Below are 14,494 nucleotides of genomic sequence, written 5' to 3' on the forward strand. Positions count from 1 at the left end.
CGGGCTAGATTAAATGGCCTCTGCTTTGAGATTCAGTGCCCCAGCTTCCCTTTACAGACCATTCACGGCCCCGCCTCCATAAGAACTTCAAAATCAGTGGGGCGGAGGACGGCTTCTACTACGCATTTGCCAACTTCACTGGCTTCTACCCTCAGTAAAGATGGCGCCACAGCCGCCTCCGGAAGTTGCCGAAGCCGCGGTTCCGGATGTTGCCGAAGTGAAGCGCTTCCGGAAGTTGCCGAGATTGTCCGGAAGCTTCCGAGAGAAGGGCATCGGGGAAGCAGGATGGCGGACTTGGTTCAGAAGCTGCGGGCGGAGGGCATCGAGAAGCGGCTGGTGCAGGAGGGCACCGGAGAGCTGCCCGACTTCCGGGACGGGACAAAGGTACGGCTCCGCCTGCCGTCGGCCCTCACCCCCTCCCCGCGGGCCCGCTGCGCGTGCGGGGAGGGGGAGGCCCCAGAGCGAGAGGTCGGGCCCCGTTGGCCCGCGACCCCGGCACTCACGTGCTTCCTCGTCCTGATTGGGTGGCGGCCGCCTTGGGGGCGGGTCAAGACGCCTTGGCTCCGCCCCCGTCGCTAAGCGCTGCCCCAGTGGTCCAGGGCGTTGCCCGTCTTTTGCCCCACAGCGCCACCGCGCGGCCAAGGGAGGCTCCGCCCATCTTGGTGCTCCTGGAGACCCGGGTTCGAGGCTCATCCCTGACTGGTTGTCTCTAGACAAAGCCTTTCTCCCTGGTTCTAGATCCGGGAGGGACAACAATATGGTCCAAACCCTGCCCCCAGGGTGGACAGGCTGAGCCTCAGTTTCCTAGTCTACAAGATGGGCCCTGGGGGAGGCTTGGCAAAGCTGAGAGTGCTGCGGCCGCCGGGAGAAGGGAGGAATCCAGAGGAGGGAGGGTCAGGGCTGACGGAGAGGAAGGCGCCCCTCCCCCATCAGGACGGGGGCCGCTTGGGGCAGCCCCCCAGCCCGTCCTCACGGCCCCCCGCAGGCCACGTTCCATTTCCGGACCCTGCGCAGCGATGAGGAGGGAGCCGTCCTGGATGACAGCCGCCACCGGGGCAAGCCCATGGAGCTCATCCTGGGCAAGAAGTTCAAGCTGCCCGTGTGGGAGACCATCGTGAGCACGATGCGCCCCGGAGAGGTGGCCGAGTTCCTCTGCGACGTCAAGGTACAGCCTCCGTCCTGCGTGTGTGTCTGGGCTGGGGGAGGCCTGGAACCCAGCACCGGCCGACTCTCCCCGTTTCTAGTTCAGCCCAGCAAACAAGAGTAAGGGACTTGGCCAGGGTCTCCTAGCTAGGAAGTGTCCCCCGGCCCTCCGGTCTAGGCCTGGCTGTCTCCGCCGCTGTCACACCACACATTCGTAAGAAATACCAGGAACAGAACGTCACCCAGTTGTCCGCTTTCTTGGTGACGGTCCGTGGGAGCCCCCTGACTCTGGGCTCGAGGAGAGAGCATGCCCCGGCCCTCCAGGAGCTTCTCCCCAAGTCTTGGAGCGGTCAGCATTAGGCCCAGCCCCGGCCGAACCCCTCTGGGGGGCTCCTCCAAGCCCAGGAAGCAGGAACTCCCGAGCCAGACCTGTCCAGTGGGGTTCTCAGGCGTCCCTCTTCCCCCTCGCCCGGCTCTGCCCTCTGGGGGGATCCCGTCCCCCTGAACCTCCGGGTCCTCGATGGCCCCTTGTGGGCCTCCCTGAGGGCCCTGCCTGGTCTGGGCAGAGGAGCTGGCGCTGGTGGGCCGAGCTGCTCACCTTCCCCCGGGAGGCCCTGATGACGTTCCGCCCCATCTTTGGGCCAGTCGGGCTCGCAGAGCATCTTTGTTCAGTCTGGCCCTCCAGGCCTCGTCCCAGCCCTGAGATGCCCGCGTTAGGCAGGTCCATCCCCAGCCAGGCAGCCTCCTCTCAGGCCCTTCCAGCCACTCTTGGGATGGGGAGAGCCTTGGTTTGGGTGGCTGACTGAGGACTCGGCTGGGGCAGGGGAGGGTCTCCCAATGGTGCTGCTGCCACCACCTGCGCGATGGTCCGCTGGGAGAACCAGGGAGCGGGAGCAGATGAGGCCGCACAGCCGCGGCCTGACGGTCTCTGGCCGAAGGTGCTGTCCGGCCTCCAGCACCTCAGCCTGGGAGCCTTGCAAATGTAGGAGGGGCAAAAGCGTGTGGTCAGAACTTGGGGAGACACTGTAACCCGCCAGGCGAGCCGTGACGTGGTCACCGCAGATGGCAGCTCGCCGGGAGGCCCCCCTGGAGGAGGGGGCACGTGAGCCAGCCTTGGGGAGTCTTGGCTTAGGTGGGCGAGGGAGAACCACCTGGGCAGAGGCGAGAATGGAGAGCCCGAGATGCCCATGCCCAGGTGGATCGGCCTGGGGACGTGAGCCGAGTTAGGGGCAAGACGGGGAAGGGCTGCAGGCATGCCTAAAGGGGGGCCACAGACAGAGCCAGGCCCAGAACACCCCCAGCTCCAGACCGAGCCTCTGGGCAGCCCCAAGCAAGTGACTGCTCCATTCTTCTGTAAAACTGTCGTCTCCCTCTGGCATTGTTTGTTCTGAGCCCCCTCCCCCAGCCCCGACACCCCCTGTTCTGAGCGCCCCGCAGCCCCCATTCTAAGCCCCCCGCCCAGCTCTACGGCCTTCCTCTCTGACCCGCAGCACGTGGCCCTGTACCCGCTGGTGTCCAAAAGTCTCCGGAACATCGCGGCGGGCAAGGACCCCCTGGAGGGCCAGCGGCACTGCTGCGGCATCGCGCAGATGCAGGAACACAGCTCCCTGGGCCACGCCGACCTGGACGAGCTGCAGCGTCACCCGCAGCCCCTCATCTTCCACATAGAGATGATCAAGGTGAAGGTCGAGCGGAGGCTGGCCAGGGAGGGGGCCGGAGGGGGCGGTCAGATAGGCAGCCAGATAGGCGGCTGGGCCTGCCCTGTGCTGCCCAGCATCTCTGAGTTGGGGCTCCTCCTGGAGGGGACCCCCAAGGGCTCGAGAGGCTCGCGTCATGGGGCTCCCAGGCTTGTCAGGCAGAGCCCGCATGCCCAAGGTCTCCTCTGGTACCTCGCTGGTGGCCCACTGGTGACAGGGTCTGGGTTTGGCCTGTCTCGGGGCCAAGAGGCGAGGAGCAATCTGCCCCGGGGGGGGGGGGGGACGTCCTGCTGCTGAAGTCCCAGACTATCGTGGGGTGGGAGGCATTGCTCCTCGGGTCCTCAATCAGCCCCATTTTATAGGCTAGGAAACTGAGGCCCCTTCTCTGTTTAACTGAGCAGTCAATGACTCTTCAGCAGGAGCACTGTCCTAGGGTCCGAGCAGACAGAGAAAAAGAGAACTGACCCTGGGGAGGGAGTGACGTCTCCTCTGGGGAGACAAAGCCAGACCAAGGGAGCATAGATAGTTGTGCCCCAAAGGCCCAGGGAGGAGGAAGCAGGGAAGACTTCCTGTAGGAGGCAGCTGGGCTGAGTGGGGAGGATTTGGGGAACACAGACTGGTCTAATGCTTGCGCCAAGGCACAGAGATAGAAGACACTGTCACATGCAAGGAGTGGCGCAGAGGCCACTTTGGCCGGACCTTGGGGCATGTAGAGAAGGGCGCCTCCAGGGATGGGGAAGGTAGGTTGGAGCCGGGCACAAAGGATGGGGAGGCCCAGAGAGGTGAGCTGGCGCAAGGCTGGGAGGGAGTGGAAGAACTCTGGGTCTAACACTGTTCCCGCTGGGCCCGGATCTCAGTGTCTGACCCGTTGAAGCCCCCTCCCAGCTCTGACCTTCTGTGTTCTGTGTTCAAGGCCCCCAGCTCTGCCCTCAGTCCTTCTAGGATCCCAGGAGAGGACGGAGGGAGAAGGGCTGCATCCGTGGGGACACTCTCAGCCCCTCGGGGCTTCTTGTCGTCCCGGTGGCTGGAGCGGCTCGGATGCCCTCCCGAGGTGTGATCCTGCCCCCTGTGCCCGCAGGTCGAGGCTCCCGGCACCTACCAGCAGGACCCGTGGGCCATGAGTGATGAGGAGAAGATGAAGGCCGTGCCCCTCATCCATGAGGAGGGCAACCGCCTGTACCGGGAGGGCCGCGTCAAGGAGGCCGCCACCAAGTACTATGACGCCATCGCCTGCCTGAAGAACCTGCAGATGAAGGTGGGCGCAGACCGGCCCGGGAGCTGGCGGCGGCCCCAGGCCGGCTGTCCCCTGGCCTGACCCGGGCCCTTGTCTCCCCGTCCACAGGAGCAGCCCGGCTCTGCCGACTGGATCCAGCTGGACCTGCAGATAACTCCCCTGCTCCTCAATTACTGCCAGTGCAAGCTGGTGGCCCAGGAGTATTACGAAGTGTTGGATCACTGCTCCAGCATCCTCAACAAATACGAGGGTGAGTGCCGGGCCTGGGGAGGGGGCAGCCCTGCCTGCTGCCTCTGCCCGGGCCACATCCACGACTCCGAGGCCCCCTGCCCCTCTTCTGACCCGCATGGCCCCTTCCTCTCTGCTGGCCTTCATGGCTCCCTTCACTGGTCCTCCCGGCTCTGCTGACCGACCCGCATGGCCCCTTCCCCTCTGCTGGCCCTCATGGCTGCCCATTCCGCGCTGGCTCTCATGGCCTTCTTCCCTCCGCTGGCCTTTGTGGCTCCCTCCTTCCTCTCTTCTGGCCCTTGTGGCCCCCTCCTGCCTGCATGGCACTGTCTCTGCCCACTCTCTCCCTGGCAGGCAGTGAAAAATGGACCCTAGACTTCACTGAGAAGGCCCTGCTCCACAGGACCTGCGTGGCCTTAGTCAGACCCTTCACCCCTCGGGCCTCGGTGTCCTCCCCTGCTGGTGCTTCCCTCTGGGGTGGGGGAGGACAGGAGGGTCTTCCCTCGGGGAGGGGCCTCACCCCTCCCCCTGGTCTCCCCCACAGACAACGTGAAGGCTTATTTCAAGCGCGGTAAGGCCCACGCGGCCGTGTGGAATGAGCGCGAGGCCCAGGCCGACTTCGCCAAAGTGCTCCAGCTGCAGCCGGCCCTGGGCCCCGTGGTGAGCCGGGAGCTTCGCGACCTGGAGCAGCGGCTGCGCCAGAAGAACCTGGAGGACAAGGCCCGCTTCCAGGGCATCTTCTCTCCCTGCCCGCCTCACCCGCCCTGCCCGCCCCCTGTATAAATGTCATATTTATCTGCCGGCCCGAGGCCTCGCTCCTCTGTGGGGGGGGCTGTGGGACCCTTTGGTGACTGAGGCCTGGGGGGTGCTCCAGGGTCCTCGCTCTCTCTCCTGCCTGGGTCCCAGGCGGAGCGGCGTGGACTCCTAGGGCTGAGAGGAGAGCCCGTGGGATGGCGGAAGGAGCCCTTTGGTCAGTGGCCTGACATCTCAGTCCTGCCTGTCCCTCCTGGGGCCTCAGTTTCCTCATCTGTAAAGTGAGGGTTGGCCAGCCACCCCGGGGAGGCCTGTGGGCAGGGGGCTGAGGAGGACCCTGGCCTGGGGCAGCAGGGAGTGGGCTGAGGGGACCACAGCGAACAGGAGCCGAGAGGAGCCGGGTGGGGAAGAGGCCACGGGGGAGGCCGGGAGTCAGAGTGGAATCCCTGCACGGCTGGCCTGGGTGGCCTTGAGGGTCTCTTCCTGACCTGAAGCTGGGTCCTTTGGGCTCAGGGCGCGAGGGGGTCCCTAGGGAGAGGCAGAGGGGAGCAGCCCCCCCCCCCCCGGGCAGGCAGCACAGAGCACACCACTTCCTCCATGGGGTGGGGGTTTAATTTTCACAGTTTCACACATCACGGAAGCCTCGGGGGCCCCTGCCCATCCCCCCTCTGCCCTCTCCCCACTCCCCAGGGCCCTGGCCCCTCACATTAAAGGGATTCGTAACACATTGACAGGGAATAGGGGGACACAGTCAGAGGGAACAGAAGCTGGGGAGCAGCAGGAGGGCAGAGCCTTGGAGGGAGGTGGGCACGGGAGCCGCCCCCTCTCCCTCCTGGGAGGGGGGCAATAAATAAGCAGTTCCTTGGCAGCGGTCCCAGGGGCCTTGGGCCAGTCACTCCTCACTGTCCAGCTTCAGGCTGACGCTCCGGGCCTTGGCCCGAGCCAGGGCGGTGGGGGGCGTCCCCGGCCCCTCTCGATCGGCCTGGCTGGGCCCGCGGGAGCGGAGCAGTTGGCTCTGTTTGCGGAGAAAGTCCACAGGAGCAGCCACGAAACTGCTCTTGGCCATCGCCGTCCTCGAGGGGGTCTGGGAGCCGTGGGGGTGGGTGCCTGCCTCCAGCTGGGCCAGGTGGGCCACGTAGCCTTCAGACAGGAACTGTAGGGAGAGAAGGCGGCCTCAGGGGGGCCCAGCGAGCCAGGCCGCAGCCGCCCGGCCTTCTGGCCCTGTGCCGGCCCGGCCTCACCAGCGGCCGTCCCCTCCTTCAAGGGCTGACGGCCCTGGGGCAGAAGGGCTACCATCCCCGTTTTACAGTTGAGGAAACTGAGGCAGACGAACGCCCTCGCCACAGAGGTCTTTGAGCCCCGGGCTCAGGCCTGCTTCGTGACCCCCTCCCGGGCCCCTCGCTGCCGCGGCTCACCTGGCACTGGGCTTGAAGCTTGCGCACGGCCCGGCCCACGATGAAGGTCTGGCTGGGGGGGAGCCCCAGAGCCGCGTACACGGCCACGTCCTTGGGGGAGCCGTAGCCCGCCACGATGTTCAGATCCACCTGTGGTCCAGGGCAGGCCCGTGTCACTGACCCGAGCCCGTCCACCCCACCCGCCGCAGCCCAGGGCGGGGGAGGGCTTTGGCCGGCCTCACCTCCTGCACCAGGCTCTGTAGGAACATGGCCTTCTGCCGCAGGGGGTCGTGGGTGAGTCCGTCACAGAAGGAGACCACCCCGTGCGGGAAGTTGTGCTGGGAGAGCCACGCCACCACCCGGTGCTTCTGCATGTCGGGCCGGCCGGTCACGTACACGATCAGGTAGCCCGAGTCCTGCCAGTGTCTGGGGGAGCAACGGCGGCCGGTCGGCCCGTGTGGCCTTCGTGGCGACCCCGACGCCCCCCTCTCCACGGGGGTCCAAGCAGAGGTCCGGAGAAGGGCCCAAAGGTGGAGGCGGGGAAGGGGGGGCTCAAACCTGACGACGTCCACGGCGCCGGCCCTCACTTTGGGGTCGCTGCCCATGATGGAGACGCTGGCGGTGAAGGATCCGTCGATGCTGAACACCACGGCCTCTGTGCCCCGCGCCACCACGGTCAGGCAGCACTCGGCGTGCGTGTGGTCCCCCCTGCGCAGGGGCAGAAAACCGGTGATGGGCGGGAGGGCCCGGGGGGCCCACTCAGGAGCCCCCTCCCTGCCCGGGGCCCGCACAGGCCCCTCACCTCACCACCATCCGGACCGGGTAGACGCCGATGCCCAGCGACCGCTCTGGGGGGACGGGGAAGGTGAGGCGGCCGGAGCTGTTGGTCACTTCAGTGCCAAAGTGAATCCATTTGCCAGAGAGCGGCTGGGTCATGATGTAGACGTCCACCTGGCAGAGGAGAGCAGCCCGTGGGAGGGTGCCCACAAGTGACCCGACCGGGGCTGGAATGGCCAGAGGATGGCAGCTGCGCAGAGGGGACCCGCCAATGGGGAGGGAGGACGGATGGGGCCCAGCCGGGCTGCTGACCTTCTCTCCCGTCAGCGTCACCACGTCCAGGGGCCCGTACATGAAGCGCCCGCTCAGCACCTGCGGCCGGCCCTCACACATGATGACGTCGCTGGCCCGGTGGTTGGAGGTCACGTTCTGTGGGCAGAGGAGGGAAGACTGAGCTGGGGCAGGGCAGAGGGTGGGCGGGGAGGGGCTGTGTGTGGGGGGGCCGTACCCGAATCTTCACGTGGGTCCTCTTGCGCTGCCACTTCTCCCGAGGGAAGGCCGGGCTGTAGATGGACGGCTCCTCGCACTCAGCCAGCTGGGGCCTCTCCTTCTCAATAACCTGGGGAGAGGGAGCCCGGCCTCAGCCACAGCCTCCCGCCCTCCCACTGGCCCCCTGCCCACCCCGCCAGGCCGTGACAGCGGGTCAGAACGCCTCCCCTTTGGCCTCTGGTCCCTCATCTACAGAGCAAGATGGCTGAACTAGCCCACGCCCAGGGCCTTCCTGCCTCGTCGTTGCTGTCCTGTGCTCTGAAGGCCCTTCTAGGTCCCTCCCGGCCCTCCTAGCGTGGCCTGTGTTCTGGGGCCTCAAACCTTCTCTGCATTTTGGCTTCGGCGTGGTAGCAGAGACTAGTGGCCGGCCACGTTTTCCCAGCTGCCCCCAGATCCCCTCCTGTGGCCCCCAGACCGTTCTCCTTCCCTGGCCCTCCCACCTGGCGCAAGATGAAGGCCACGACGTCGGCAGACTCCCAGTAGCTGGCATGGAAGAGGTGGGGCAGCGTCACCGTAGGGAAGGCCGTGAGCGCCTCGGGGCAGTAGAGGGAATAGTCCATCCGCTTGGTGCCCCACCAGCGGTCCAGGACTGCGGCCACAAAACCGGTCAAAAGTCTTTCCGCCCCTCGGGCCACCCCCCCTCCATCACCCGGGCAGGGCCGCCTCTCTCTGCCCGGGCTGGGGCGGGAGGAGCAGACTCACTTTTGACCACCTCGCCGGCCATGTTGACCGTGTTGGCTGAGGCCGCAGCGGGGCCCGGGGCAGAGCCCGCAGCCTCAGAGCCCAGCTCGTTGCCCTTCCAGAAGCCGCTGCTGGCCGAGGTGGGGGTGGACGGCACCATCATCTCCATCTCCTCCATGAAGAGGCCCGAGTGGGTCTGTAAGGTGTCGGCTGGCAAGGGCACGGGAGGGGGCCCGGTGAGAGGCAGCTCCCAGCCCAGGCTCCGTCTCCCCCCGGGGGCTCTGGTCAAGCCCTGAGGGGCCAGTGGAGGCAGTAGGAAGAGCAGGAGACCTGAGGTCTAGGCCCAGCACTGCCCTCACCGAGCCCACACGAGTGGGCCTCAGTTTCCCAGGATGTAACCCTCAGGTCATGACCCTTGGCCTGCCACTTCACTAGCTGGATGTCTCTGTTTCTGCCTCCGTGAAATGGGGATAACAGAAATGATGCCAGCTGCTTCCCGGGCCGATGTGACTCCATGGAACCAGCCTCCCAGGGACTTTTGGCCCTAGCCCGAGGAAGTCCTGAGGCCAGGGGAGGGAAGGCCTTGCCCAGGACCCCCGGGCGAGAGGGGCAAGATTCAAACCCAAGTTTGTTGTGGACAAATGCAGCCCCCGTGCTCTCTCCCCTCGGGCCTGGTCATCCCCAGGAGGGCTCCTGATGCCCGCCTGCCCGTGATCACCAGCCACCTCGGTGAGGAATGGGCACGCAGTATTGGCACATCAGACCGGGAGCCCCAGAGCTCGGCCCGCTGCCTGGCACACCGTAGGGGCCTAGTGCATGGCTGTCGCCCGAACGACCGACTGCACGTGTGTAGACAAGCCAGTGGAGCCTGCAGTGGCCATGCGTGGGCACACACCGTCCCCCCATGCCGGGCCCTCCGCGAGCCCCTTCCTTTCTCTTTCGCCCACGGGGCAGGGCAGGGGTGGGGGGAGCTCCCCGAGGTTTCCTCACTTCTCCCCCAAGCCCAGGCTTTGGCGAGGGCCCTCCTGGGAGCTGGCCGAGCCTTACCTAGCAACAGGGAGGTGCCGTCTCCCAGGGGGAACTTCTGGTAGCGGGGCACGGTGAGGGGGGCGACGGCCTGGAACCTGGGGGCCAGCAGGGGCTCCAGGCGGGAGGCACAGGGATCGGCAGCGTGAAAGAGGTTGTAGATCTGCTCACAGGCCGGGCGCATCTGGGCCACTGGGCAGGGAGAGAAGGGGCAGGGGCGCCCTTAGGGACCTGGCGCCGCCGGCCGCGCATCCACATCCAGCGCCCCTTTCACAGTGGGGAGGGAGTGGGGGCATCCCAGCCCCAGGCAGGCTGAAGTGACTGAGCTTCGGGGGTGGCCTCCGTGGCCAGCAAAGGTGGACAGTGTGGACAAGGCTTAGGGGGGAGTTTCACAGGCTTCAGGAGGTGGGCTGGTATTCTGGGGCAGACGGCGGACCCCTGGCTCGACTCGGCCACCTTCCTCCCCATCGCCCCAGCTTGGCCCCTCACCCTCCAGGGCGGGCATCACGGTCTTGCGGAGGGCTAGCACCAGGCCCAAGGGAGAGCCAAAGAGGAAGAAGCCAGACACCCTGAAGTCAAGGCGGGCGGGGCCGTCCGTGGCCTCTGGGGCTGGGCAGGAGACGGTGCTCCCCCGCCGGGGTTCTGCTGGGGACGTGCCAGCCTGCAGGCTGGCCAGTAAGGAGGCAAGTGGGGGAGAGAGGAGGGTGGGAACAACGTGGGTGGGTGAGGAGAGCACACGCCGGGTCCAGGCCGACCACACAATGCCCTCTTTACATTCTACGTCCAGCTACGTCGGCCCCCTGGCCATTTCTCATCCACACCATTCTAGGGCCTTTGTCTTTGCCCAGGCCGGTCCCGATGCCTGGGATGCCCTCCCTCCTCACGTCCATTTCTCAGACTCCCCAGCTTCTTTCAAGGGAGGCATCCCCTCCCCCCAACGACTTGGTATTTGGTCATTTCCCCCAAGAGGTTCCAAGGAGGGCTCGTGTTTTGTCTCTGTATCCCCAAACCCTTAACGAATGCTTTTGAATGAACGGATGAGATAGGATCCGGGGGGGCCTCCGAGGCTGTCTAAGCTAAGCCCCCCCATTTTACAGATGGGGAAAATGAGACCCACAGAGCCGGGAAGGGGAAGAAGCTGAGTTTTTTGTCCCAGGCCCCAAGTCCAAAGCAGTTTATCTGTCTCTACCCCCACACTACAAGGGACAGGGAAGAACCACGGATGGGTTCGAGGGGCTCGCAAACACCAACCTGCAGTGAGGCGCCACCGAGTCAGGCTCGGGGGCCGTGCCATCACTGGGCAGCCGCTGGGCAGAAAGGGACCCGGGCTCCGGGCTGGCTCGGCCCAGACCCTCCACACCGTCGGCTAGAGGATCCCGTCCCGGGCCTTGCTCTGGAGACAACAACTCGTTGTTCTGGAAGGAAGGAAGATGTCCCTTGGTCGGGAGGCTCACTCCCGCGCCATTCTGAAGAGGGGAGAGGAAGGAGAAAGAGGAGGGCGGAGGGCGGAGGGAAGGGGGAGACGGAAGAGCTGAAAGGAAGGAGAGGGAGGAGGGAGAGAAGCCGGACGGCCGGGAGAAAGAAGGAAGAGGGAGGGAGGGAGCCAAAAGGGGAGAAGAGGAGAAGAGGCAAGGGGAGGGCATTAGGAAAGGAGAGCCGAGGAGGGGCTGCGGGGGGCAGAGGGGAGGCCCCAGACACTGACCACGCTGCCCCGGCGGCTGCTGCCCAGGCTCCCCGAGCTGGTATTGCCGCTGTAGCACAGGGCGTCAAAGCCCAGGATGCCCCCCACGCCATCGCCAATCAGCACCACCTGGAGAAGGGCAGACAGAGCCTCAAGGGACGGACAGGGAACCCTGCAAGCACTCCTCCAGCCACTTCCCAGGCTCCCCCCCCAACCTGGGACGCTCATTTTCTCTCCTCTCTTGCCAGCCACTGGCCCTCCCCGAGGGCGGGCGGCCCCAGAGAGTTCCTTTATCAAAGGACATAAGGGATGGGGGCAAGTGAGGGCGGCCAGACAAATGCAAAGTACTGTGCTTGGGGCCCACATCATCAGCTGCTCATCTGAGGGGTCACCGGCTGCCTGCACCATCGAGTGGTGGCACGTGGCGGCCCAGAGGCGGGCAGGGTCCTGCCCGAGGCCTCAGATCTGGGGCAATGGCTACCCTGGGGGCTGCCCCTGCTGGCCGGTGAACTTCTGTTCTGAGGCATGTTGTGGGCTGGGATGTGGCCAGCCACAGTGGCTTTAGACCATCGGCCTCTGGGAATCCCTGGAAGGAACTCTGGGTGTCTAATATGGGCGACCAGAGCTAGGACAAAGGTCTCCGGGGACTTCCCACGTGGAAGAGGCCCCGGAGAGCCTTCTCCACTCGCTCAGCAAGGGCTCTCCGGCCTCTGCTTGCAGTCCTCCAGGAAGGGGGTCTCTCTTAGTCCCGGAAGGGCTCCTTCCACTGTGGGACAGCTCTGGACATCCAGCCTCAACTGGCCTCTTGGTAACTTCCCCCCGAGGCTCCTGGGCTGCCCGCTGGGGCCAGACAGACCAAGGCTCACAGCCCCTTCCCAGAAGACGGGAGACAGTCATGGCGTGCGTGTGCCGCCCCCCCCCCCTCCCTAGCCTCTCGCTTTCCAGTATTCCCACCTTTTGTCAGCACAGGCTCGGGCACAGGCTCAAGGCCTTTCACACCCGGGCCTGGGACATGCGTGTGCCCAGGCTGACCCCGGCCCCTGTGCTCGGGCAAAGAAGGACCTCGTCCCGGGCCCGGAGGCCAGCCGTGCCCTTCCTCCCAGATCTGGGCTAAGAGGGTGTTAGCTTTCTGGGGGGGCTCCCCCCGCTGACTCTCAGAGCGCGCAGTCCACCGAGGTCACTCCCCTAATCTCCCACACAGGCCCTTCGGCCCCAGCAGAGGGCACGACCCTCGCCTCACCGTCAGCCTGCCCAGCCACCCCTCTGAGTGGGGAACCACACTTGCCCAGGGTCACCCGGCCGGCGGGGAGACGGCAAGGGAATGTTGCCCTTCCCGCCCTCCCTCCCAAAGCGGGCTTCCCGGGGCCCCTGCCAAGGTCCCCCCTGACCTGCCCGCAGAAGCCGGTGCCCTCGGGCGAGCGCAGGAAGGCGGCGTAGGCCTGGTTGGTGCGGCTGATGACGGTGGCCACGGCCCCTTGGTAGCGAGAGGACGAAGTGGCCAGCAGGGGCAGGGCTGCCAGTGGGATGTGGTCCTGCGAGCGGGACAGGCTGTCCCCGTCGTGGCTGTAGGGACTTAGGCTGTGGGGAAGGGACAGCAGGGGTTGGTGGCAAGAGATCCGAACCCAGAACATCTCCCTCTCCCCATCCCCGGCCGGCTGGCCTAGTGTCCAGGAGGGGATGAGCCCCCTTTGCCCAGGCCTTCCTCCCGGGGGGCCAGGAGCCTTGTGGCCCCCTCCCCACTTCCTCCCCAGCTCATCTCCCATCATGTGCCCCGTCCCATCCCTCCCCCTCAGCCCGCCCAGGGTGGTACTTGGAGACGAGGGCATAAGCTGCGGCACAGATGGGCGGGCAGGGCACCAGGCGCAGTGCCACGTGGCCCAGGGCCTCGGGGAAGTGGACACGGGTGATGGCATCGAAGGCCGCACTCAGGGTCTGCACGTCAGCCTGCTTGGAGTCTATATCTCCGGGTCCAGAATCCAGAATGTTCCCGCTGTGCAGAATGAGGAACAGGGCGTGCACGGCGCAGGCTTCGGACCCCAGGTCCCCGACGCCGAGCCCCTGTGGCGGGGACAGAGGAGTCAGCGGGCACCGCCGCAGCCCGCTAAGGGCCACAAAACGCCCGGGGCGAGGGGGAGGCACCCCCGCGGAGATCCCGCCTTGCTCTGACCCAGCGCGAGTCACGGCACTTCAGAGGTCTGGGGGTTCTCTTAGACCAGAAGAGGCCAAGGAGGAGGCGCCGACCTGCCCTATGGAGGGCATCCCCTCCTTCAGGAGGTTCTTAGAGCATGACATTCCAGTCCCTCTCCCTAGCTTAAGCTGGGTGATCAAGACCCCAAGCGCCATCAGCCCCCGCCAAATCCGGGGTCCTGGGGTCAATCTCCGACGGCCCGGCCCTTGCCACGGGGCAGATGCCAATGCTCACCCTCTCTCATGACGGGGGAGCTGGACCGTGGGCCGAAGGCTCCCTGCTCTTCTCCTGGGGTAGGGGAAGGGGCACTCTCGGGGCTCCCCGAGAGACAGCAAGGGGCCTGGGCTTTCCTGGACGGTGGCTCGAGGCGGGGGGAGTGGACTCACCTCAGGGTCCCTGGATGCTCCTGGCGTGTCTGCTTCGCCTTTCACCACCTCAGTCCTGGAGTCTGGAGGAGAAAGCCAGTGAGGGGGGCACGGGGGACACTCCATGCTGCTGCCCCCTCTTTTCCTTCCAGGGGACCCCCGTGGGATAGGGGTTGGGGCTGGCTCAGGGCAGAATTCTTTCCCCTGGAAGGGACCCAGCCCAGGGGCTCGGCTTCCCAGGCAGCCCAGACATGGCAGCCACCACTAAGCGCAGCCTCCAAGGGGCTCACCTGTGGTCCCCACAGTTACAGCCGGGGAGGCAAAAGCATCGATGAAGTCATTGGAGTTCCATTTGGTCATCTCCTTGGGGAAGACCTCCTCGCTGTCGGAGAAGCCTTCTAAAGAAGAAGAGGCCCATGCCCGGAGGCAGGGGAGCACAGTGAGGCAGGGAGCAAAGCAGCAAGGCCCCAATCTGGGCTCCCCCCCGCCCATGCCGCCTACTCCAGGGAGCTCTCCCTGCCGCCTGCCCCGCTGGGAAAGACTTGGACTTTGGCGAGCCACATCTCAGGGTGGACAGCAGCTCATCTGTGTTTGGGTCCTTCGCCTCCTAAACTGAAGGCTGCAGGAAGGCACATTCTCATGGCCCTGAACAGGAGCTGGGACCCCCTGGAAGCCCGATCCCTTGGGTGTCGGGGCTCAGCTCCCAGCTGGGGTTGTTTTGTATCTTTAGAAGATACTATGGAGATACTGGATGTGCCTTCCGCTGTCAGGCTGGAGG

The 14,494-nt window shown here is 65.8% G+C and overlaps 2 protein-coding genes across 3 annotated transcripts; one reads left to right on the forward strand and one right to left on the reverse strand.

Annotated features, from left to right (window-relative positions):
• The first annotated feature begins 265 nt into the window (after positions 1-265).
• On the forward strand, positions 266-5,105 carry LOC123253097 (aryl hydrocarbon receptor interacting protein). Of its 2 annotated transcripts, none has more exons than XM_044682383.1 (6): positions 266-384; positions 986-1,165; positions 2,634-2,822; positions 3,919-4,095; positions 4,183-4,324; positions 4,847-5,105. In XM_044682383.1, the coding sequence occupies exons 1-6, from the start codon at positions 286-288 to the stop codon at positions 5,083-5,085; spliced, it is 1,026 nt and encodes a 341-aa protein (XP_044538318.1). In that variant the 5' UTR covers positions 266-285; the 3' UTR covers positions 5,086-5,105. The 2 variants fall into 2 exon arrangements, with proteins under 2 accessions (XP_044538318.1, XP_044538319.1); XM_044682384.1 differs by having other exon boundaries at positions 4,183-4,328; positions 4,847-4,966.
• Positions 5,106-5,651: 546 nt separating this feature from the next.
• On the reverse strand, positions 5,652-14,208 carry PITPNM1 (phosphatidylinositol transfer protein membrane associated 1). Its single transcript, XM_044682052.1, has 17 exons — positions 14,007-14,208; positions 13,738-13,799; positions 12,974-13,221; positions 12,552-12,741; positions 11,185-11,292; positions 10,734-10,897; positions 9,972-10,150; positions 9,504-9,674; positions 8,478-8,666; positions 8,216-8,364; positions 7,735-7,845; positions 7,539-7,655; positions 7,252-7,400; positions 7,008-7,157; positions 6,692-6,875; positions 6,471-6,599; positions 5,652-6,208 (listed from the first exon to the last, which is right to left on the reverse strand). The coding sequence occupies exons 1-17, from the start codon at positions 14,206-14,208 to the stop codon at positions 5,948-5,950; spliced, it is 2,763 nt and encodes a 920-aa protein (XP_044537987.1). The 3' UTR covers positions 5,652-5,947.
• Positions 14,209-14,494: the final 286 nt, after the last annotated feature.

The sequence above is a fragment of the Gracilinanus agilis genome, chromosome 6, assembly GCF_016433145.1.
Source record: "Gracilinanus agilis isolate LMUSP501 chromosome 6, AgileGrace, whole genome shotgun sequence".
NCBI lineage: Eukaryota > Metazoa > Chordata > Mammalia > Didelphimorphia > Didelphidae > Gracilinanus > Gracilinanus agilis.

Bases quoted from the DNA above. Each gene is read 5' to 3' on its own strand.
- LOC123253097 (XM_044682383.1), top strand. From the start codon at position 286: ATGGCGGACTTGGTTCAGAAGCTGCGGGCGGAGGGCATCGAGAAGCGG. The intron at 1,166-2,633 runs GTACAGCCTCCG...TCTGACCCGCAG, and splicing joins AGTTCCTCTGCGACGTCAAG to CACGTGGCCCTGTACCCGCT. The intron at 4,325-4,846 runs GTGAGTGCCGGG...TCTCCCCCACAG, and splicing joins CATCCTCAACAAATACGAGG to ACAACGTGAAGGCTTATTTC.
- PITPNM1 (XM_044682052.1), bottom strand. From the start codon at position 14,208: ATGGGCGGGGGGGAGCCCAGATTGGGGCCTTGCTGCTTTGCTCCCTGC. The intron at 11,293-12,551 runs GTCAGGGGGGAC...GCCCTTCTCCAG, and splicing joins GCACCGGCTTCTGCGGGCAG to GTGGTGCTGATTGGCGATGG. The intron at 9,675-9,971 runs GTGAGGGGCCAA...CTCCCTGCCCAG, and splicing joins CGTGATGCCCGCCCTGGAGG to TGGCCCAGATGCGCCCGGCC.